Here is a 21,407-nt window from a genome sequence, read left to right on the forward strand (position 1 = left end):
GGAGGGTCAGTACTGAGGGAGTGCCGCACTGTTGTTGGGTCAATATTGAGGGATTTCTGCACTGTCGAAGAGTCAGTACTGAGGGAGTGCTGCACTGTCGGAGGGTCAGTTCTGAGGGAGTGCCGCACTGTCGGAGGGTCAGTACTGAGGGAGCATCGCACTGTCGGAGGGTTAGTACTGAGGGAGCGCCACACTGTCGGAGGGTCAGTACTGAGGGAGTGCCGCACTGTCGGAGGGTCAGTACTGAGGGAGTGCCGCACTGTCGGAGGGTCAGTACTGAGGGAGTGCTGCACTGTCGGAGGGTCAGTACTGAGGGAGTGCCGCACTGTCGGAGAGTCAGTACTGAGGGAGTGCCGCACTGTCGAAGAGTCAGTACTGAGGGAGCGCCGCACTGTCGGAGGGTCAGTACTGAGGGAGTGCCGCACTGTCGGAGGGTCAGTACTGAGGGAGTGCTGCACTGTCGGAGGGTCAGTACTGAGGGAGTGCCGCACTGTTGTTGGGTCAATATTGAGGGATTGCTGCACTGTCGAAGAGTCAGTACTGAGGGAGTTCTGCACTGTCGGAGGGTCAGTACTGAGGGAGTGCCGCACTGTTGTTGGGTCAATATTGAGGGATTGCTGCACTGTCGAAGAGTCAGTACTGAGGGAGTGCTGCACTGTCGGAGGGTCAGTACTGAGGGAGTGTCGCACTGTCGGAGGGTCAGTACTGAGGGAGTACCGCACTGTCGGAGGGTTAGTACTGAGGGAGCGCCACACTGTCGGAGGGTCAGTACTGAGGGAGTGCCGCACTGTCGGAGGGTCAGCGCTGAGGGTGTGGTGCACTGTCGGAGGGTCAGTACTGAGGGAGCGGTGCACTGTCGGAGGGTCAGTACTGAGGGAGCGGTGCACTGTCGGAGGGTCAGTACTGAGGGAGTGCTGCACTGTCGGAGGGTCAGTACTGAGGGACTGCTGCACTGTCGGATGGTCAGTAATGAGAGAGTGCTGCACTGTCGGAGGTTCAGTACTGAGGGAGTACCGCACTGTCGGAGGGTTAGTACTGAGGGAGCGCCGCACTGTCGGAGGGTCAGTACTGAGGGAGTGCCGCACTGTTGTTGGGTCAATATTGAGGGATTGCTGCACTGTCGGAGAGTCAGTAATGAGGTAGTGCTGCACTGTCGGAGAGTCAGTACTGAGGGAGTGCCGCACTGTCGAAGAGTCAGTACTGAGGGAGTGCTGCACTGTCGGAGGGTCAGTACTGAGGGAGTGCCGCACTGTCGGAGAGTCAGTACTGAGGGAGTGCCGCACTGTCGAAGAGTCAGTACTGAGGGAGTGCTGCACTGTCGGAGGGTCAGTACTGAGGGAGTGCCGCACTGTCGGAGAGTCAGTACTGAGGGAGTGCCGCACTGTCGAAGAGTCAGTACTGAGGGAGTGCTGCACTGTCGGAGAGTCAGTAATGAGGTAGTGCTGCACTGTCGGAGAGTCAGTACTGAGGGAGTGCCTCACTGTCGAAGAGTCAGTACTGAGGGAGTGCTGCACTGTCGGAGGGTCAGTAGTGAGGGAGTGCTGCACTGTCGGAGGGTCAGTACTGAGGGAGTGCTGCACTGTCGGAGAGTCAGTAATGAGGCAGTGCTGCACTGTCGGAGAGTCAGTACTGAGGGAGTGCCTCACTGTCGAAGAGTCAGTACTGAGGGAGTGCTGCACTGTCGGAGAGTCAGTACTGAGGGAGTGCCGCACTGTCGAAGAGTCAGTACTGAGGGAGTGCTGCACTGTCGGAGGGTCAGTACTGAGGGAGTGCTGCACTGTCGGTGAGTCAGTACTGAGGGAGTGCTGCACTGTCGGAGGGTCAGTACTGAGGGAGTGCTGCACTGTCGGAGGGTCAGTACTGAGTGAGTGCCGCACTGTTGTTGGGTCAATATTGAGGGATTGCTGCACTGTCGAAGAGTCAGTACTGAGGGAGTGCTGCACTGTCGGAGGGTCAGTACTGAGGGAGTGCCGCACTGTTGTTGGGTCAATATTGAGGGATTTCTGCACTGTCGAAGAGTCAGTACTGAGGGAGTGCTGCACTGTCGGAGGGTCAGTTCTGAGGGAGTGCCGCACTGTCGGAGGGTCAGTACTGAGGGAGCATCGCACTGTCGGAGGGTTAGTACTGAGGGAGCGCCACACTGTCGGAGGGTCAGTACTGAGGGAGTGCCGCACTGTCGGAGGGTCAGTACTGAGGGAGTGCCGCACTGTCGGAGGGTCAGTACTGAGGGAGTGCTGCACTGTCGGAGGGTCAGTACTGAGGGAGTGCCGCACTGTTGTTGGGTCAATATTGAGGGATTGCTGCACTGTCGAAGAGTCAGTACTGAGGGAGTGCTGCACTGTCGGAGGGTCAGTACTGAGGGAGTGCTGCACTGTTGTTGGGTCAATATTGAGGGATTGCTGCACTGCCAAAGAGTCAGTACTGAAGGAGTGCTGCACTGTCGGAGGGTCAGTACTGAGGGAGTGCCGCACTGTCGGAGGGTCAGTACTGAGGGAGTATCGCACTGTCGGAGGGTAAGTACTGAGGGAGCGCCACACTGTCGGAGGGTCAGTACTGAGGGAGTGCCGCACTGTCGGAGGGTCAGCACTGAGGGAGTGGTGCACTGTCGGAGGGTCAGTACTGAGGGAGCGGTGCACTGTCGGAGGGTCAGTACTGAGGGAGCGGTGCACTGTCGGAGGGTCAGTACTGAGGGAGTGCTGCACTGTCGGAGGGTCAGCACTGAAGGAGCAGTGCACTGTCGGAGGGTCAGTACTGAGGGAGTGCTGCACTGTCGGAGGGTCAGTACTGAGGGACTGCTGCACTGTCGGATGGTCAGTAATGAGAGAGTGCTGCACTGTCGGAGGTTCAGTACTGAGGGAGTACCGCACTGTCGGAGGGTTAGTACTGAGGGAGCGCCGCACTGTCGGAGGGTCAGTACTGAGGGAGTGCCGCACTGTCGGAGGGTCAGTACTGAGGGAATACCACACTGTCGGTGGGTCAATATTGAGGGATTGCAGCACTGTCGGAGAGTCAGTACTGAGGTAGTGCTGCACTGTCGGAGGGTCAGTACTGAGGGAGTGCCGCACTGTTGTTGGGTCAATATTGAGGGATTGCTGCACTGTCGGAGAGTCAGTAATGAGGTAGTGCTGCACTGTCGGACAGTCAGTACTGAGGGAGTGCCGCACTGTCGAAGAGTCAGTACTGAGGGAGTGCTGCACTGTCGGAGGGTCAGTACTGAGGGAGTGCCGCACTGTCGGAGAGTCAGTACTGAGGGAGTGCCGCACTGTCGAAGAGTCAGTACTGAGGGAGTGCTGCACTGTCGGAGGGTCAGTACTGAGGGAGTGCTGCACTGTCGGAGGGTCAGTACTGAGGGAGTGCCGCACTGTCGGAGAGTCAGTACTGAGGGAGTGCCGCACTGTCGAAGAGTCAGTACTGAGGGAGTGCTGCACTGTCGGAGGGTCAGTACTGAGGGAGTGCCGCACTGTCGGAGAGTCAGTACTGAGGGAGTGCCGCACTGTCGAAGAGTCAGTACTGAGGGAGTGCTGCACTGTCGGAGAGTCAGTAATGAGGTAGTGCTGCACTGTCGGAGAGTCAGTACTGAGGGAGTGCCTCACTGTCGAAGAGTCAGTACTGAGGGAGTGCTGCACTGTCGGAGGGTCAGTAGTGAGGGAGTGCTGCACTGTCGGAGGGTCAGTACTGAGGGAGTGCTGCACTGTCGGAGAGTCAGTAATGAGGCAGTGCTGCACTGTCGGAGAGTCAGTACTGAAGGAGTGCCTCACTGTCGAAGAGTCAGTACTGAGGGAGTGCTGCAATGTCGGAGAGTCAGTACTGAGGGAGTGCCGCAATGTCGAAGAGTCAGTACTGAGGGAGTGCTGCACTGTCGGAGGGTCAGTACTGAGGGAGTGCTGCACTGTCGGTGAGTCAGTACTGAGGGAGTGCTGCACTGTCGGAGGGTCAGTACTGAGGGAGTGCTGCACTGTCGGAGGGTCAGTACTGAGGGAGTGCCGCACTGTTGTTGGGTCAATATTGAGGGATTGCTGCACTGTCGAAGAGTCAGTACTGAGGGAGTGCTGCACTGTCGGAGGGTCAGTACTGAGGGAGTGCCGCACTGTTGTTGGGTCAATATTGAGGGATTTCTGCACTGTCGAAGAGTCAGTACTGAGGGAGTGCTGCACTGTCGGAGGGTCAGTTCTGAGGGAGTGCCGCACTGTCGGAGGGTCAGTACTGAGGGAGCATCGCACTGTCGGAGGGTTAGTACTGAGGGAGCGCCACACTGTCGGAGGGTCAGTACTGAGGGAGTGCCGCACTGTCGGAGGGTCAGTACTGAGGGAGTGCCGCACTGTCGGAGGGTCAGTACTGAGGGAGTGCTGCACTGTCGGAGGGTCAGTACTGAGGGAGTGCCGCACTGTTGTTGGGTCAATATTGAGGGATTGCTGCACTGTCGAAGAGTCAGTACTGAGGGAGTGCTGCACTGTCGGAGGGTCAGTACTGAGGGAGTGCCGCACTGTTGTTGGGTCAATATTGAGGGATTGCTGCACTGCCGAAGAGTCAGTACTGAAGGAGTGCTGCACTGTCGGAGGGTCAGTACTGAGGGAGTGCCGCACTGTCGGAGGGTCAGTACTGAGGGAGTATCGCACTGTCGGAGGGTTAGTACTGAGGGAGCGCCACACTGTCGGAGGGTCAGTACTGAGGGAGTGCCGCACTGTCGGAGGGTCAGCACTGAGGGAGTGGTGCACTGTCGGAGGGTCAGTACTGAGGGAGCGGTGCACTGTCGGAGGGTCAGTACTGAGGGAGCGGTGCACTGTCGGAGGGTCAGTACTGAGGGAGTGCTGCACTGTCGGAGGGTCAGCACTGAAGGAGCAGTGCACTGTCGGAGGGTCAGTACTGAGGGAGTGCTGCACTGTCGGAGGGTCAGTACTGAGGGACTGCTGCACTGTCGGATGGTCAGTAATGAGAGAGTGCTGCACTGTCGGAGGTTCAGTACTGAGGGAGTACCGCACTGTCGGAGGGTTAGTACTGAGGGAGCGCCGCACTGTCGGAGGGTCAGTACTGAGGGAGTGCCGCACTGTCGGAGGGTCAGTACTGAGGGAATACCACACTGTCGGTGGGTCAATATTGAGGGATTGCTGCACTGTCGGAGAGTCAGTACTGAGGTAGTGCTGCACTGTCGGAGGGTCAGTACTGAGGGAGTGCCGCACTGTTGTTGGGTCAATATTGAGGGATTGCTGCACTGTCGGAGAGTCAGTACTGAGGTAGTGCTGCACTGTCGGAGGGTCAGTACTGAGGGAGTGCCGCACTGTTGTTGGGTCAATATTGAGGGATTGCTGCACTGTCGGAGAGTCAGTAATGAGGTAGTGCTGCACTGTCGGAGAGTCAGTACTGAGGGAGTGCCGCACTGTCGAAGAGTCAGTACTGAGGGAGTGCTGCACTGTCGGAGGGTCAGTACTGAGGGAGTGCCGCACTGTCGGAGAGTCAGTACTGAGGGAGTGCCGCACTGTCGAAGAGTCAGTCCTGAGGGAGTGCTGCACTGTCGGAGAGTCAGTAATGAGGTAGTGCTGCACTGTCGGAGAGTCAGTACTGAGGGAGTGCCTCACTGTCGAAGAGTCAGTACTGAGGGAGTGCTGCACTGTCGGAGGGTCAGTAGTGAGGGAGTGCTGCACTGTCGGAGGGTCAGTACTGAGGGAGTGCTGCACTGTCGGAGAGTCAGTAATGAGGCAGTGCTGCACTGTCGGAGAGTCAGTACTGAGGGAGTGCCTCACTGTCGAAGAGTCAGTACTGAGGGAGTGCTGCACTGTCGGAGAGTCAGTACTGAGGGAGTGCCGCACTGTCGAAGAGTCAGTACTGAGGGAGTGCTGCACTGTCGGAGGGTCAGTACTGAGGGAGTGCTGCACTGTCGGTGAGTCAGTACTGAGGGAGTGCTGCACTGTCGGAGGGTCAGTACTGAGGGAGTGCTGCACTGTCGGAGGGTCAGTACTGAGGGAGTGCCGCACTGTTGTTGGGTCAATATTGAGGGATTGCTGCACTGTCGAAGAGTCAGTACTGAGGGAGTGTTGCACTGTCGGAGGGTCAGTACTGAGGGAGTGCCGCACTGTTGTTGGGTCAATATTGAGGGATTGCTGCACTGTCGAAGAGTCAGTACTGAGGGAGTGCTGCACTGTCGGAGGGTCAGTACTGAGGGAGTGCCGCACTGTCGGGAGGGTCAGTACTGAGGGAGTATCGCACTGTCGGAGGGTTAGTACTGAGGGAGCGCCACACTGTCGGAGGGTCAGTACTGAGGGAGTGCCGCACTGTCGGAGGGTCAGCACTGAGGGAGTGGTGCACTGTCGGAGGGTCAGTACTGAGGGAGCGGTGCACTGTCGGAGGGTCAGTACTGAGGGAGCGGTGCACTGTCGGAGGATTAGTACTGAGGGAGTGCTGCACTGTCGGAGGGTCAGCACTGAAGGAGCAGTGCACTGTCGGAGGGTCAGTACTGAGGGAGTGCTGCACTGTCGGAGGGTCAGTACTGAGGGACTGCTGCACTGTCGGATGGTCAGTAATGAGAGAGTGCTGCACTTTCGGAGGTTCAGTACTGAGGGAGTGCTGCACTGTCGGAGGGTCAGCACTGAAGGAGCAGTGCACTGTCAGAGGGTCAGTACTGAGGGAGTGCTGCACTGTCGGAGGGTCAGTACTGAGGGACTGCTGCACTGTCGGATGGTCAGTAATGAGAGAGTGCTGCACTGTCGGAGGTTCAGTACTGAGGGAGTACCGCACTGTCGGAGGGTTAGTACTGAGGGAGCGCCGCACTGTCGGAGGGTCAGTACTGAGGGAGTGCCGCACTGTCGGAGGGTCAGTACTGAGGGAATACCACACTGTCGGTGGGTCAATATTGAGGGATTGCTGCACTGTCGGAGAGTCAGTACTGAGGTAGTGCTGCACTGTCGGAGGGTCAGTACTGAGGGAGTGCCGCACTGTTGTTGGGTCAATATTGAGGGATTGCTGCACTGTCGGAGAGTCAGTAATGAGGTAGTGCTGCACTGTCGGAGAGTCAGTACTGAGGGAGTGCCGCACTGTCGAAGAGTCAGTACTGAGGGAGTGCTGCACTGTCGGAGAGTCAGTACTGAGGGAGTGCTGCACTGTCGGAGGGTCAGTACTGAGGGAGTGCCTCACTGTCGAAGAGTCAGTACTGAGGTAGTGCTGCACTGTCGGAGGGTCAGTACTGAGGGAGTGCTGCACTGTCGGACGGTCAGTACTGAGGAAGTGCCTCACAGTCGAAGAGTCAGTACTGAGGGAGTGCTGCACTGTCGGAGGGTCAGTACTGAGGGAGTGCCGCACTGTCGGAGGGTCAAGATTGAGGGAATGCTGCACCTTCGGAAGGTCAGTACTGAGGGAGTCCCACAACGTCGGAGGGTCAGTATTGAGGGACCGCCGCACTTTCAGGGGGTCAGTACTGAGGGAGTGCTGCACTGTCGGAGGGTCAGTACTGAGGGATTGCTTCACTGTAGGAGGGTCAGTACTGAGGGAGTGACGCACTGTCAGAGGGTCAGTACTGAGGGAATACCTCACTGTCGGAGGGTCAGTACTGAGGGAGTGCCGCTCTGTCGGAGAGTCAGTACAGAGGGAGCGCCGCACATTCGGAGGGTCAGTGCTGAGGGATTGCTGCACTGACGGAGGGTCAGTACTGAGGGAGTGCTGCACTGTCGGAGGGTCAGTACTGAGGGAGCGGTGCACTGTCGAAGGGTCAGTACTGAGGGAGCGGTGCACTGTCGGAGGGTCAGTACTGAGGGAGCGGTGCACTGTCGGAGGGTCAGTACTGAAGGAGCAGTGCACTGGCGGAGGGTCAGTACTGAGGGAGTGCTGCACTGTCGGAGGGTCAGTACTGAGGGACTGCTGCACTGTCGGATGGTCAGTAATGAGAGAGTGCTGCACTGGCGGAGGGTCAGTACTGAGGGAGTACCGCACTGTCGGAGGGTTAGTACTGAGGGAGCGCCGCACTGTCGGAGGGTCAGTACTGAGGGAGTGCCGCACTGTCGGACGGTCAGTACTGAGGGAATACCGCACTGTCGGTGGGTCAATATTGAGGGATTGCTGCACTGTCGGAGGGTCAGTACTGAGGTAGTGCTGCACTGTCGGAGGGTCAGTACTGAGGGAGTGCCGCACTGTTGTTGGGTCAATATTGAGGGATTGCTGCACTGTCGGAGAGTCAGTAATGAGGTAGTGCTGCACTGTCGGAGAGTCAGTACTGAGGGAGTGCTGCACTGTCGGAGGGTCAGTACTGAGGGAGTGCCGCACTGTCGGAGGGTCAGTACTGAGGGAGCGCCACACTGTCGGAGGGTCAGTACTGAAGGAGTGCCGCACTATCGGAGGGTCAGTACTGAGGGAGCGGTGCACTGTCGGAGGGTCAGTACTGAGGGAGCGGTGCACTGTCAGAGGGTCAGTACTGAGGGAGCGGTGCACTGTCGGAGGGTCAGTACTGAGGGAGTGCTGCACTGTCGGAGGGTCAGCACTGAAGGAGCAGTGCACTGTCGGAGGGTCAGTACTGAGGGAGTGCTGCACTGTCGGAGGGTCAGTACTGAGGGACTGCTGCACTGTCGGAGGGTCAGTACTGAGGGAGTGCTGCACTGTCGGAGGGTCAGCACTGAAGGAGCAGTGCACTGTCGGAGGGTCAGTACTGAGGGAGCGCCGCACTGTCGGAGGGTCAGTACTGAGGGAGTGGCGCACTGTCGGAGGGTCAGTACTGAGGGAATACCGCACTGTCGGTGGGTCAATATTGAGGGATTGCAGCACTGTCGGAGAGTCAGTACTGAGGTAGTGCTGCACTGTCGGAGGGTCAGTACTGAGGGAGTGCCGCACAGTTGTTGGGTCAATATTGAGGGATTGCTGCACTGTCGGAGGGTCAGTAGTGAGGGAGTGCTGTACTGTCGGAGGGTCAGTACTGAGGGAGTGCTGCACTGTGGGACAGTCAGTAATGAGGCAGTGCTGCACTGTCGAAGAGTCAGTACTGAGGGAGTGCTGCACTGTCGGAGAGTCAGTACTGAGGGAGTGCCGCACTGTCGAAGAGTCAGTACTGAGGGAGTGCTGCACTGTTGGAGGGTCAGTACTGAGGGAGTGCTGCACTGTCGGTGAGTCAGTACTGAGGGAGTGCTGCACTGTCGGAGGGTCAGTACTGAGGGAGTGCTGCACTGTCGGAGGGTCAGTACTGAGGGAGTGCCGCACTGTTGTTGGGTCAATATTGAGGGATTGCTGCACTGTCGAAGAGTCAGTACTGAGGGAGTGCTGCACTGTCGGAGGGTCAGTACTGAGGGAGTGCCGCACTGTTGTTGGGTCAACATTGAGGGATTGCTGCACTGTCGAAGAGTCAGTACTGAGGGAGTGCTGCACTGTCGGAGGGTCAGTACTGAGGGAGTGCCGCACTGTCGGAGGGTCAGTACTGAGGGAGTATCGCACTGTCGGAGGGTTAGTACTGAGGGAGCGCCACACTGTCGGAGGGTCAGTACTGAGGGAGTGCCGCACTGTCGGAGGGTCAGCACTGAGGGAGTGGTGCACTGTCGGAGGGTCAGTACTGAGGGAGCGGTGCACGGTCGGAGGGTCAGTACTGAGGGAGCGGTGCACTGTCGGAGGGTCAGTACTGAGGGAGTGCTGCACTGTCGGACGGTCAGTACTGAGGAAGTGCCTCACAGTCGAAGAGTCAGTACTGAGGGAGTGCTGCACTGTCGGAGGGTCAGTACTGAATGAGTGTCTCACTGTTGAAGAGTCAGTACTGAGGTAGTGCTGTACTGTCGGAGGGTCAGTACTGAGGGAGTGCCGCACTGTCGGAGGGTCAAGATTGAGGGAATGCTGCACCTTCGGAAGGTCAGTACTGAGGGAGTCCCACAACGTCGGAGGGTCAGTATTGAGGGAGCGCCGCACTTTCAGGGGGTCAGTACTGAGGGAGTGCTGCACTGTCGGAGGGTCAGTACTGAGGGATTGCTTCACTGTAGGAGGGTCAGTACTGAGGGAGTGACGCACTGTCAGAGGGTCAGTACTGAGGGAATACCTCACTGTCGGAGGGTCAGTACTGAGGGAGTGCCGCTCTGTCGGAGAGTCAGTACAGAGGGAGCGCCGCACATTCGGAGGGTCAGTGCTGAGGGATTGCTGCACTGACGGAGGGTCAGTACTGAGGGAGTGCTGCACTGTCGGAGGGTCAGTACTGAGGGAGCGGTGCACTGTCGAAGGGTCAGTACTGAGGGAGCGGTGCACTGTCGGAGGGTCAGTACTGAGGGATCGCCGCACTGTCGGAGGGTCAGTACTGAGGGAGTGGCGCACTGTCGGAGGGTCAGTACTGAGGGAATACCGCACTGTCGGTGGGTCAATATTGAGGGATTGCTGCACTGTCGGAGAGTCAGTACTGAGGTAGTGCTGCACTGTCGGAGGGTCAGTCCTGAGGGAGTGCCGCACTGTTGTTGGGTCAATATTGAGGGATTGCTGCACTGTCGGAGGGTCAGTAGTGAGGGAGTGCTGCACTGTCGGAGGGTCAGTACTGAGGGAGTGCTGCACTGTGGGAGAGTCAGTAATGAGGCAGTGCTGCACTGTCGGAGAGTCAGTACTGAGGGAGTGCCTCACTGTCGAAGAGTGAGTACTGAGGGAGTGCTGCACTGTCGGAGAGTCAGTACTGAGGGAGTGCCGCACTGTCGAAGAGTCAGTACTGAGGGATTGCTGCACTGTCGGAGAGTCAGTAATGAGGTAGTGCTGCACTGTCGGAGAGTCAGTACTGAGGGAGTGCCGCAATGTCGAAGAGTCAGTACTGAGGGAGTGCTGCACTGTCGGAGGGTCAGTACTGAGGGAGCGCCACACTGTCGGAGGGTCAGTACTGAAGGAGTGCCGCACTATCGGAGGGTCAGTACTGAGGGAGCGGTGCACTGTCGGAGGGTCAGTACTGAGGGAGTGGTGCACTGTCGGAGGGTCAGTACTGAGGGAGCGGTGCACTGTCGGAAGGTCAGTACTGAGGGAGTGCTGCACTGTCGGAGGGTCAGCACTGAGGTAGTGCTGCACTGTCGAAGAGTCAGTACTGAGGGAGTGCTGCACTGTTGGAGGGTCAGTACTGAGTTAGTGCCTCACTGTCGAAGAGTCAGTAATGAGGTAGTGCTGCACTGTCGGAGGGTCAGTACTGAGGGAGTGCCGCACTGTCGGAGGGTCAGTATTGAGGGTGCGCCGCACTTTCAGGGGGTCAGTACTGAGGGAGTGCTGCACTGTCGGAGGGTCAGTACTGAGGGATTGCTTCACTGGTCGAGGGTCAGTACTGAGGGAGTGCCGCACTGTCGAAGAGTCAGTACTGAGGGAGTGCTGCACTGTCGGAGGGTCAGTACTGAGGGAGTGCTGCACTGTCGGAGAGTCAGTAATGAGGTAGTGCTGCACTGTCGGAGAGTCAGTACTGAGGGAGTGCCTCACTGTCGAAGAGCCAGTACTGAGGGAGTGCTGCACTGTCGGAGAGTCAGTACTGAGTGAGTGCCGCACTGTCGAAGAGTCAGTACTGAGGGAGTGCTGCACTGTCGGAGGGTCAGTACTGAGGGAGTGCTGCACTGTCGGAGGGTCAGTACTGAGGGAGTGCCGCACTGTTGTTGGGTCAATATTGAGGGATTGCTGCACTGTCGGAGAGTCAGTACTGAGGGATTGCTGCACTGTCGGCGGGTCAGTACTGAGGGAGTGCCTCACTGTTGAAGAGTCTGTACTGAGGTAGTGCTGCACTGTCGAAGAGTCAGTACTGAGGTAGTGCTGCACTGTCGAAGAGTCAGTACTGAGGGAGTGCTGCACTGTTGGAGTGTCAGTACTGAGGTAGTGCCTCACTGTCGAAGAGTCAGTACTGAGGTAGTGCTGCACTGTCGGAGGGTCAGTACTGAGGGAGTGCTGCACTGTCGGTGAGTCAGTACTGAGGGAGTGCTGCACTGTCGGAGGGTCAGTACTGAGGGAGTGCCTCACTGTCCAAGAGTCAGTACTGAGGGAGTGCTGCACTGTCGAAGAGTCAGTACTGAGGGAGTGCTGCACTGTCGGAGGGTCAGTACTGAGGGAGTGCCTCACTGTCGAAGAGTCAGTACTGAGGTAGTGCTGCACTGTCGGAGGGTCAGTACTGAGGGAGTGCTGCACTGTCGGAGGGTCAGTACTGAGGGAGTGCCTCACAGTCGAAGAGTCAGTTCTGATGGAGTGCTGCACTGTCGAAGAGTCAGTACTGAGGTAGTGCTGCACTGTCGAAGAGTCAGTACTGAGGGAGTGCTGCACTGACGAAGAGTCAGTACTGAGGTAGTGCTGCACTGTCGAAGAGTCAGTACTGAGGTAGTGCTGCACTGTCTAAGAGTCAGTACTGAGGGAGTGCTGCACTGTCGGAGGGTCAGTACTGAGGTAGTGCCTCACTGTCGAAGAGTCAGTACTGAGGTAGTGCTGCACTGTCGGAGGGTCAGTACTGAGGGAGTGCCGCACTGTCGGAGAGTCAGTACTGAGGGAGTGCTGCACTTTCGAAAAGTCAGTACTGAGGGATTGCTGCACTGTCGGAGAGTCAGTACTGAGGGAGTGCCGCACTGTCGAAGAGTCAGTACTGAGGGAGTGCTGCACTGTCGGAGAGTCAGTAATGAGGGAGTGCCTCACTGTCGAAGAGTCAGTACTGAGGTAGTGCTGCACTGTCAGAGGGTCAGTACTGAGGGAGTGCTGCACTGTCGGAGGGTCAGCACTGAGGGAGTGCTGCACTGTCGAAGAGTCAGTACTGAGGGAGTGCTGCACTGTCGGAGGGTCAGTACTGAGGGAGTGCCTCACTGTCGAAGAGTCAGTACTGAGGTAGTGCTGCACTGTCGGAGGGTCAGTACTGAGGGAGTGCTGCACTGTCGGAGGGTCAGTACTGAGGGAGTGCCTCACAGTCGAAGAGTCAGTACTGATGGAGTGCTGCACTGTCGAAGAGTCAGTACTGAGGTAGTGCTGCACTGTCGAAGAGTCAGTACTGAGGGAGTGCTGCACTGTCGAAGAGTCAGTACTGAGGTAGTGCTGCACTGTCGAAGAGTCAGTACTGAGGTAGTGCTGCACTGTCTAAGAGTCAGTACTGAGGGAGTGCTGCACTGTCGGAGGGTCAGTACTGAGGTAGTGCCTCACTGTCGAAGAGTCAGTACTGAGGTAGTGCTGCACTGTCGGAGGGTCAGTACTGAGGGAGTGCCGCACTGTCGGAGAGTCAGTACTGAGGGAGTGCTGCACTGTCGAAAAGTCAGCACTGAGGGAGTGCTGCACTGTCGGAGGGTCAGTACTGAGGGAGTGCTGCACTGTCGGAGGGTCAGTACTGAGGGAGTGCTGCACTGTCGGAGGGTCAGTACTGAGGGAGTGCTGCACTGTCGGAGGGTCAGTACTGAGGGAGTGCTGCACTGTCGGAGGGTCAGTACTGAGGTAGTGCTGCACTATCGGAGGGTCAGTACTGAGGAAGTGCTGCACTGTCGAAGAGTCAGTACTGAGGGAGTGCTGCACTGTCGGAGGGTCAGTACTGAGGTAGTGCTGCACTGTCGGAGGGTCAGTACTGAGGAAGTGCTGCACTGTCGAAGAGTCAGTACTGAGGGAGTGCTGCACTGTCGGAGGGTCAGTACTGAGGGAGTGCTGCACTGTCGGAGGGTCAGTACTGAGGGAGTGCCTCACTGTCGAAGAGTCAGTACTGAGGGAGTGCTGCACTGTCGGAGGGTCAGTACTGAGGGAGTGCTGCACTGTCGGTGAGTCAGTACTGAGGGAGTGCTGCACTGTCGGAGGGTCAGTACTGAGGGAGTGCCTCACTGTCGAAGAGTCAGTACTGAGGGAGTGCTGCACTGTGGAAGAGTCAGTACTGAGGGAGTGCCTCACTGTCGAAGAGTCAGTACTGAGGTAGTGCTGCACTGTGGAAGAGTCAGTACTGAGGGAGTGCTGCACTGTCGGAGGGTCAGTACTGAGGGAGTGCCTCACTGTCGAAGAGTCAGTACTGAGGGAGTGCTGCACTGTCGGAGGGTCAGTACTGAGGGAGTTCTGCACTGTCGGAGGGTCAGTACTGAGGGAGTGCCTCACTGTCGAAGAGTCAGTACTGAGGAAGTTCTGCACTGTCGAAGAGTCAGTACTGAGGGAGTGCTGCACTGTCGTAGAGTCAGTACTGAGGGAGTGCTGTACTGTCGGAGGGTCAGTACTGAGGGAGTGCCTCACTGTCGAAGAGTCAGTACTGAAGGAGTGCTGCACTGTCGGAGGGTCAGTACTGAGGGAGTGCCTCACTGTCGAAGAGTCAGTACTGAGGGAGTGCCTCACTGTCGAAGAGTCAGTACTGAGGGAGTGCTGCACTGTCGGAGGGTCAGTACTGAGGGAGTGCCTCACTGTCGAAGAGTCAGTACTGAGGGAGTGCCTCACTGTCGAAGGGTCAGTACTGAGGGAGTGCTGCACTGTCGAAGAGTCAGTACTGAGGGAGTGCCTCACTGTCGAAGAGTCAGTACTGAGGGAGTGCCTCACTGTCGAAGGGTCAGTACTGAGGGAGTGCTGCACTGTCGAAGAGTCAGTACTGAGGGAGTGCTGCACTGTCGAAGAGTCAGTACTGAGGGAGTGCCTCACTGTCGAAGAGTCAGTACTGAGGGAGTGCTGCACTGTCGAAGAGTCAGTACTGAGGGAGTGCCTCACTGTCGAAGAATCAGTACTGAATATAACATTCGAGACCGGCTGTTCAGTGGTGTTGTCAGGAAATCTGGAACTCTCTGTCGCAGAAAGACATTGCTGCAGGAGGTCAATTCGAAATTTCAAACATCACATTGATAGATTTTTGTTCAGCACGGTGATCGGCCTCCTCCTGTTCCTGTGCAACTGACTCGAGGGGGGCTGAATGGGATCCTCCTCTTCCTGTGTAACAGACTCGAGTGGGGCTGAATGGGCCTCCTCCTGTTCCTGTGTAACCGACTCGAGGGGGGCTGAATGGGATCCTCCTCTTCCTGTGTAACAGACTCGAGTGGGGCTGAATGGGCCTCATCCTGTTCCTGTGTAACCGACTCGAGGGGGGCTGAATGGGATCCTCCTGTTCCTGTGTAACAGACTCGAGTGGGGCTTAATGGGATCCTCCTCTTCCTGTGTAACAGACTCGAGTGGGGCTTAATGGGCCTCCTCCTCTTCCTGTGCAACTGACTCGAGGGGGGCTGAATGGGATCCTCCTCTTCCTGTGTAACAGACTCGAGTGGGGCTGAATGGGCCTCATCCTGTTCCTGTGTAACCGACTCGAGGGGGGCTGAATGGGATCCTCCTCTTCCTGTGTAACAGACTCGAGTGGGGCTGAATGGGCCTCATCCTGTTCCTGTGTAACCGACTCGAGGGGGGCTGAATGGGATCCTCCTGTTCCTGTGTAACAGACTCGAGGGGGGCTGAATGGGCCTCCTCCTGTTCCTGTGTAACAGACTCGAGGGGGGCTGAATTGGATCCTCCTGTTCCTGTGTAACAGGCTCAAGGGGGGCTGAATGGGATCCTCCTGTTCCTATGTAACAGGCTCAAGGGGGGCTGAATGGGCCTCCTCCTCTTGCTGTGTAACAGACTCGAGTGGGGCTGAATGGGATCCTCCTGTTTCTGTGTATCAGGCTCGAGGGGGGCTGAATGGGATCGTCCTGTTCCTGTGTAACAGACTCGAGTAGGGCTGAATGGGATCGTCCTGTTCCTGTGTAACAGACTCGAGGGGGGCTGAATGGGATCCTCCTGTTCCTGTGTAACAGACTCGAGGGGGGCTGAATGGGATCCTCCTGTTTCTGTGTAACAGACTCGAAGGGGGCTGAATGGTCTTCCTGCTCTTCCTGTGTAACAGACTCAAGGGGGGCTGAATGGGATCCTCCTGTTCCTGTGTAACAGACTCGAGGGGGGCTGAATGGGATCCTCCTGTTCCTGTGTAACAGACTCGAGAGGGGGGCTGAATGGAATCCTCCTGTTCCTGTGTAACAGGCTCGAGGGGGGCTGAATGGGCCTCCTCCTGTTCCTGTGTAACAGGCTCGAGGGGGGCTGAATGGGCCTCCCCCTGTTCCTGTGTAACAGGCTCGAGCGGAGCTGAATGGGATCCTCCTGTTCCTGTGTAACAGGCTCGAGGGGGGCTGAATGGGCCTCCTCCTGTTCCTGTGTAACAGGCTCGAGGGGGGCTGAATGGGCCTCCTCCTGTTCCTGTGTAACAGGCTCGAGCGGAGCTGAATGGGATCCTCCTGTTCCTGTGTAACAGACTCGAGGGGGGCTGAATGGGCCTCCTCCTGTTCCTGTGTAACAGGCTCGAGCGGAGCTGAATGGGATCCTCCTGTTCCTGTGTAACAGGCTCGAGCGGAGCTGAATGGGATCCTCCTGTTCCTGTGTAACAGGCTCGAGCGGAGCTGAATGGGATCCTCCTGTTCCTGTGTAACAGGCTCGAGGGGGGCTGAATGGGCCTCCTCCTGTTCCTGTGTAACAGGCTCGTGCGGAGCTGAATGGGATCCTCCTGTTCCTGTGTAACAGTTCTGCAATGCCTCCTGTGTTGAATAGTTGGGTTGCAATCACACCGGGAGTTTTGGTGCCAATCAAACACTGATTTAGAGATTGCTGAGCCATATATTAATAGTTTTTTTTTAAAAAACCCAGAAATTTAATGTACAAGATACACTGTTAAAATTATAAACAAGATTGTCGTAGATCTATAAAAGGCACAGTCCAAAAACCGTCAATGTATATCAAAAATACAAATGCATCAGAAAATGATCAGGAACCACTGTCCCCATCAAACACACCCAGGACAGGTACAATACGGGGGTTAGATACAGAGTAAATCTCCCTCTACACTGTCCCCATCAAACACTCCCAGGACAGGTACAGTACGGGGGTTAGATACAGAGTAAATCTCCCTCTCCACTGTCCCCATCAAACACTCCCAGGACAGGTACAGTACAGGGGTTAGATACAGAGTAAATCTCCCTCTACACTGTCCCCCATCAAACACACCCAGGACAGGTACAATACAGGGGTTAGATACAGAGTAAATCTCCCTCTACTCTGTCCCCCATCAAACACTCCCAGGTCAGGTACAGTACGGGGGTTAGATACAGAGTAAATCTCCCTCTACACTGTCCTCCTCAAACACTCCCAGGACAGGTACAGTACGGGGGTTAGATACAGAGTAAATCTCCCTCTACACTGTCCCCATCAAACACTCCCAGGACAGATACAGCACGGAGTTAGATACAGAGTAAATCTCCCTCTGTCCTGTTGCAGTGAGCTTGGGCCTGAAACCAAATTCAGCTCTGCCTCGATTACGGATCTCAGTGGTCCTTCTGGAGAACGTATCAAAATAGGAGAAAAATAAATAAAGTGTAGCCGCCCCTTTAAAAGGCGGTGACTGCCTTTAACCATTCTAGTCTATGGGAATGAGGTGATCGGGGGCGGGGGAAAAAGGGGTTGACTCCACATCCCAGAGATGATAGTGTAGTGATGGCCGGAGGAAGGGAGAGGGTGAGAGGGGGGAGGGGAGGGGTGATGAGAGGAGGGATGGAGGGAGGAAGAGAGGGAGGGAGGAAGAGAGGGAGGGAGGAAGGGAGGGAGGAGGGAGGAGGGAAGGGGGAGGGAGAGGGGGTTAGGTGCAGGAGTGGGAAAGAGGGGCGAGGTGTGAGGGGGGAGAGGTTGGGGGAGGGGGAAAGTGGGAGCGAGAGGGGGAGGAGAGCGGAGGGTTAGGGGTGGAGGAGAGAGGGGGAGGGGTGGAGAAGAGAAGGGGAGGGGGTGTGTGGAGAGGGAGGGGGAGAGAGTTAGTTGGGGAGGGAGGAGGGAGGGAGAGGGAGTGAAGGGAGGGGGAGGGAGAAGGGGGATGGGGACGAGGGGGAGAGGGGAGGTGGGATGGAGGAGGGAGGGAGAGGGTGATGGGGGGGAGTGAGAAGGAGTTGGAGGGGTCAAGAGGGAGGGGGAGGGAGAAAGGGGATGGGGACGATGGGGAGAGGGGAGGTGGGATGGAGGAGGGAGGGGGATCCTACACACGGATCTCATCATCCTCCTCGTCCTCCTCAAAGCTGAAGCTGGCCCCGTCCTCCTCATCGTCTTCTTCCTGGTGGAGTGAGGGGCTCCTGGCCCTGGACCCCTCCCCCGCCTCAGTCCTGGCCTCAGCCGCCCAGTGGCCAGGGACGTCCCGGGCCAAGCCCGGGGAGGCCAACCCAGGCGGGTGTCCCGTCTCCATGATGCCCAGGACGTCGCCCAGCATGGACGGCCCCAGGTCCACATGGAAGGAGAGCACCGACTCGGCGTGCCTCATACCCTCCGGGGGAGGCGGGGCCTCGGCGACGGGCGAGACCTCCCGGGGCGGCCTGTCTGCAGAGGTCGGCCCGGCCTCTTCCGCCTCCACCTGCTCCTCGGGCAGGGCGCGGAGCCGGCCCTCCTGCTCCTGAGAGCCCTCGACGCCCCTCCCATCCCCCTCATCTGCCTTCGAGGGCCCGTGCTTACTGAGGAAGGAGGTGTCCCCAAAGGCGTCGCCCCCTCTGCCCACGTGCATGGTGTGGCGGAAATCCCCCAGTGGGGCACTGATCATCTCGCGGGTTAGATCCAGGCGCGAACGGCGCTTGGCATGGGGCCCGTTGGGCACCAGCTGCTTCAAGATGGGCATCCTGTGGGCGTGCGCGGAGATTCTGGCCTGCAACGTGGACAATAGACAGAACTCTGTCTTAATTTATCCCCCTTGTATATATCTCTATCTCACAAAAACTGCTCAGTGTCCTTCAGGCCTTATGATTACGAGGAGGTTTCAACTGGCGTGCTGGCGTAGAACAGGCAAAGGATGCCAGGCGAACCTCTCCGAGGCACAGTTCCCCCGCTCGGACTGGCTATATCTCAACGCAGTCCGAGTATCCCGCTCTGTCCGCAGTTGCTGTATCCGCACACGGGTCCTTCCCGCTCTGTGTGCGTCTGGTTTCTCCCTTCTACAATGGTCAGACAACTGGTCGTGAGAGGCAGTTCAAGACGTGACAATTTTAACCCTCTTCCGCCCGCCCGCCCACCCCTGACCCCGTCGACACACAAAAAAAGGCACCTCGCCGATAGTCTCCAGCGAGCAGTGATCATCTATTCCAGTCCCCCAGTAACCCCCCCAGAATTCCACTTTCAGAGTCTCCGAAAGTTTGGCCAAACTTTTCCCGAAGTTTTCCTGCCGGCGGGAGTTCTGTCCGAGCCTGGGATCTTGCTCGCTCTTTCGCTTCCTCTCTCTCTCTTTCTCTCTCTCTCCCTCGCCACAGGGCCGGGTGTGACTCCGGGTCACATCCTGCTTACCTGCAAGTAACACACAGACTCAGAAAGAGAGACATTCCCACACACACACACACACACACACACACACAGCAATCTTTTAACATGTCTGAGACTTAAAACTGGAAATCGGAATGAGATGCAAATGACACAACGTTTGTCCTCAAATAGTTTCCTCGCCCCACCCCTTCTTTCCCAGATTTCCTATTCCCAACGCTGGCTTTCTCTCTCTCTCTCTCCCCCTCCCCACTTCAATCCTTTTCCAACCCATGAGATGGGATGAGACAGCATTGTGAAAAAAAGGCACACCATGGAGAACCCATATGTACCGATTCCCAGATTCTTCCAAAGGGCCTCAATCTGTCGCAGAATAAACTTTCACTAAACTTCTGACCCACTTTACAAAACTTTTCTTCACAAGTTTAACTACACTCTCTCTCTCTCGACTCCACACCCTCTCCCAAACTCACTCACCCACAACAGCAGCCAATTCCTCTCCAGCTTCAGAAATTCCCACATTTTTCGGTGCTCTCTCTCTCTCTCTCTCTCTTTCTCTCTCTCACTTCCTTATGGATTTCACACAGGAAAAGTTAACCCTGTCCTTCCTCCTTGACGTGGCAGGAACATCAACACTTCCTGTTCTGCTCTGATTTACGCCCTTTAATTCTGGAATGCAGGAACCCAGACCACATAAACAAACACAGGGCACGCACACACACACACACACACACACTCACTCACACAAACACTCACACACACACACACACACGCACACGCACACACACACACACCCGACTGGTTACACAACATGCAATGCCTTTGCGTTATTTTGTGCCCTTGGACAAATGCTGCCTGACTCGCTGGAGTTGTTTCTTGTGGATGTGTTCGCAGAGAGGGTTGATGAGAGTCAGGCGGTGTACAGGGACGTCCGAAAGGCTTTCGACAAAGGGTCGCATGACAGGCTTGTCAGCACGGTCACAGCCCTCGGAATAAACAGGAAACGGAGAGTAGCGGTGAGCGGCTGCTTTTCGGACTGGAGGAAGGTGTGCGGTAGGGGTTCCCTGGGGCTCGGCGCAGGGACCCCTGCGTTTCCTTGACAAATATTAATGACCTAGATCCGGGTGCGCGGGGCACAACGTCAACATTTGCGGAAACACTTGAAAGTGCTGTGAACCGTGAGGGGGATAGTGATAAGCTTCGAGAGGATATTGAAAGGCTGGTAGACTGGGCAGGCAAGTGGCAGATGAAGTTTAACTAGGAAAAGTGTGAAGTGATTCATTTTGGTAAGACGAATGAGGAGAGGCAATGTAAAATAAAGGGTACAATTTGAAAGGGGGTGCAGGAGCAGAGAGCCCTAGGGGTAGATCTGAACAAATCATTGAAGGTGACAGGGCATAGAGTCACAGTCATAGAGTTATACAGCACAGAAACAGGCCGTTCGGCCCATCGTGTCTGTGTCCACCATCAAGCACCTATCTATTCTAATCCCATTTTCCAGCCCTTGGCCCGTATTCTTGTATGCTATGGCGTTTCAAGTGCTCATCTAAATACTTCTTAACTGTTGTGAGGGTTCCTGCCTCCACCAACCCCTTCAGGCAGTGCGTTCCAGATTCCAACCACCCTCCGGGTGAAAAAAAAACTCAAATTCCCTCTAAACCTCCTGCCCCTTACCTTAAATCAATGCCCCCTGGTTACTGACCTCTCTGCTAAGGGAAAAGTTTCTTTTTATCTAACCTATCAATGCCCCTCATAATTTTGTATACCTCAATCAGGTCCCCCCCTCAGCCTTCTCTGCTCTAAGGAAAACAACCCTAGCCTTTTCAGTCTCTCTTCATAGCTGAAATGCTCCAGCCCAGGCAACATCCTGGTGAATCTCCTCTGCACCCTCCCCAGTGCAATCACATCCTTCCTATAGTGTGGTGCCCAGAACTGTACACAGTACTCCAGCTGTGGCTAAACCAGTGTTTTATACAGATCCATCATAATCTTCCTGCTCTTATATTCTATGCCTCGGCTAATAAAGGCAAGTATCCTATATGCCTTCCTAACCACCTTATCGACCTGTGCTGCTGCCTTCAGTGATCAATGGACAAGTACACCAAGGTCCCTCTGACCCTCTGTACTTCCTAGGGTCCTACCATCCATTGCATATTCCCTTGCCTTGTTAGTCCTCCCAAAATGCATCACCTCACACTTCTCAGGATTAAATTCCATTTGCCACTGCTCCGCCCATCATACCA

General features: G+C 56.4%; 1 protein-coding gene across 1 annotated transcript; it reads right to left on the minus strand.

Annotated features, from left to right (window-relative positions):
• Positions 1-17,888: 17,888 nt before the first annotated feature.
• LOC137361277 (cdc42 effector protein 5-like) lies at positions 17,889-19,748 on the minus strand. Its single transcript, XM_068026163.1, has 2 exons — positions 19,642-19,748; positions 17,889-19,191 (listed from the first exon to the last, which is right to left on the minus strand). Exon 2 carries the CDS (start codon positions 18,530-18,532, stop codon positions 17,906-17,908), a length of 627 nt encoding a protein of 208 aa, XP_067882264.1. The 5' UTR covers positions 18,533-19,191; positions 19,642-19,748; the 3' UTR covers positions 17,889-17,905.
• Positions 19,749-21,407: the final 1,659 nt, after the last annotated feature.

This window comes from Heterodontus francisci, unplaced genomic scaffold (assembly GCF_036365525.1).
Source record: "Heterodontus francisci isolate sHetFra1 unplaced genomic scaffold, sHetFra1.hap1 HAP1_SCAFFOLD_1042, whole genome shotgun sequence".
Lineage (NCBI taxonomy): Eukaryota > Metazoa > Chordata > Chondrichthyes > Heterodontiformes > Heterodontidae > Heterodontus > Heterodontus francisci.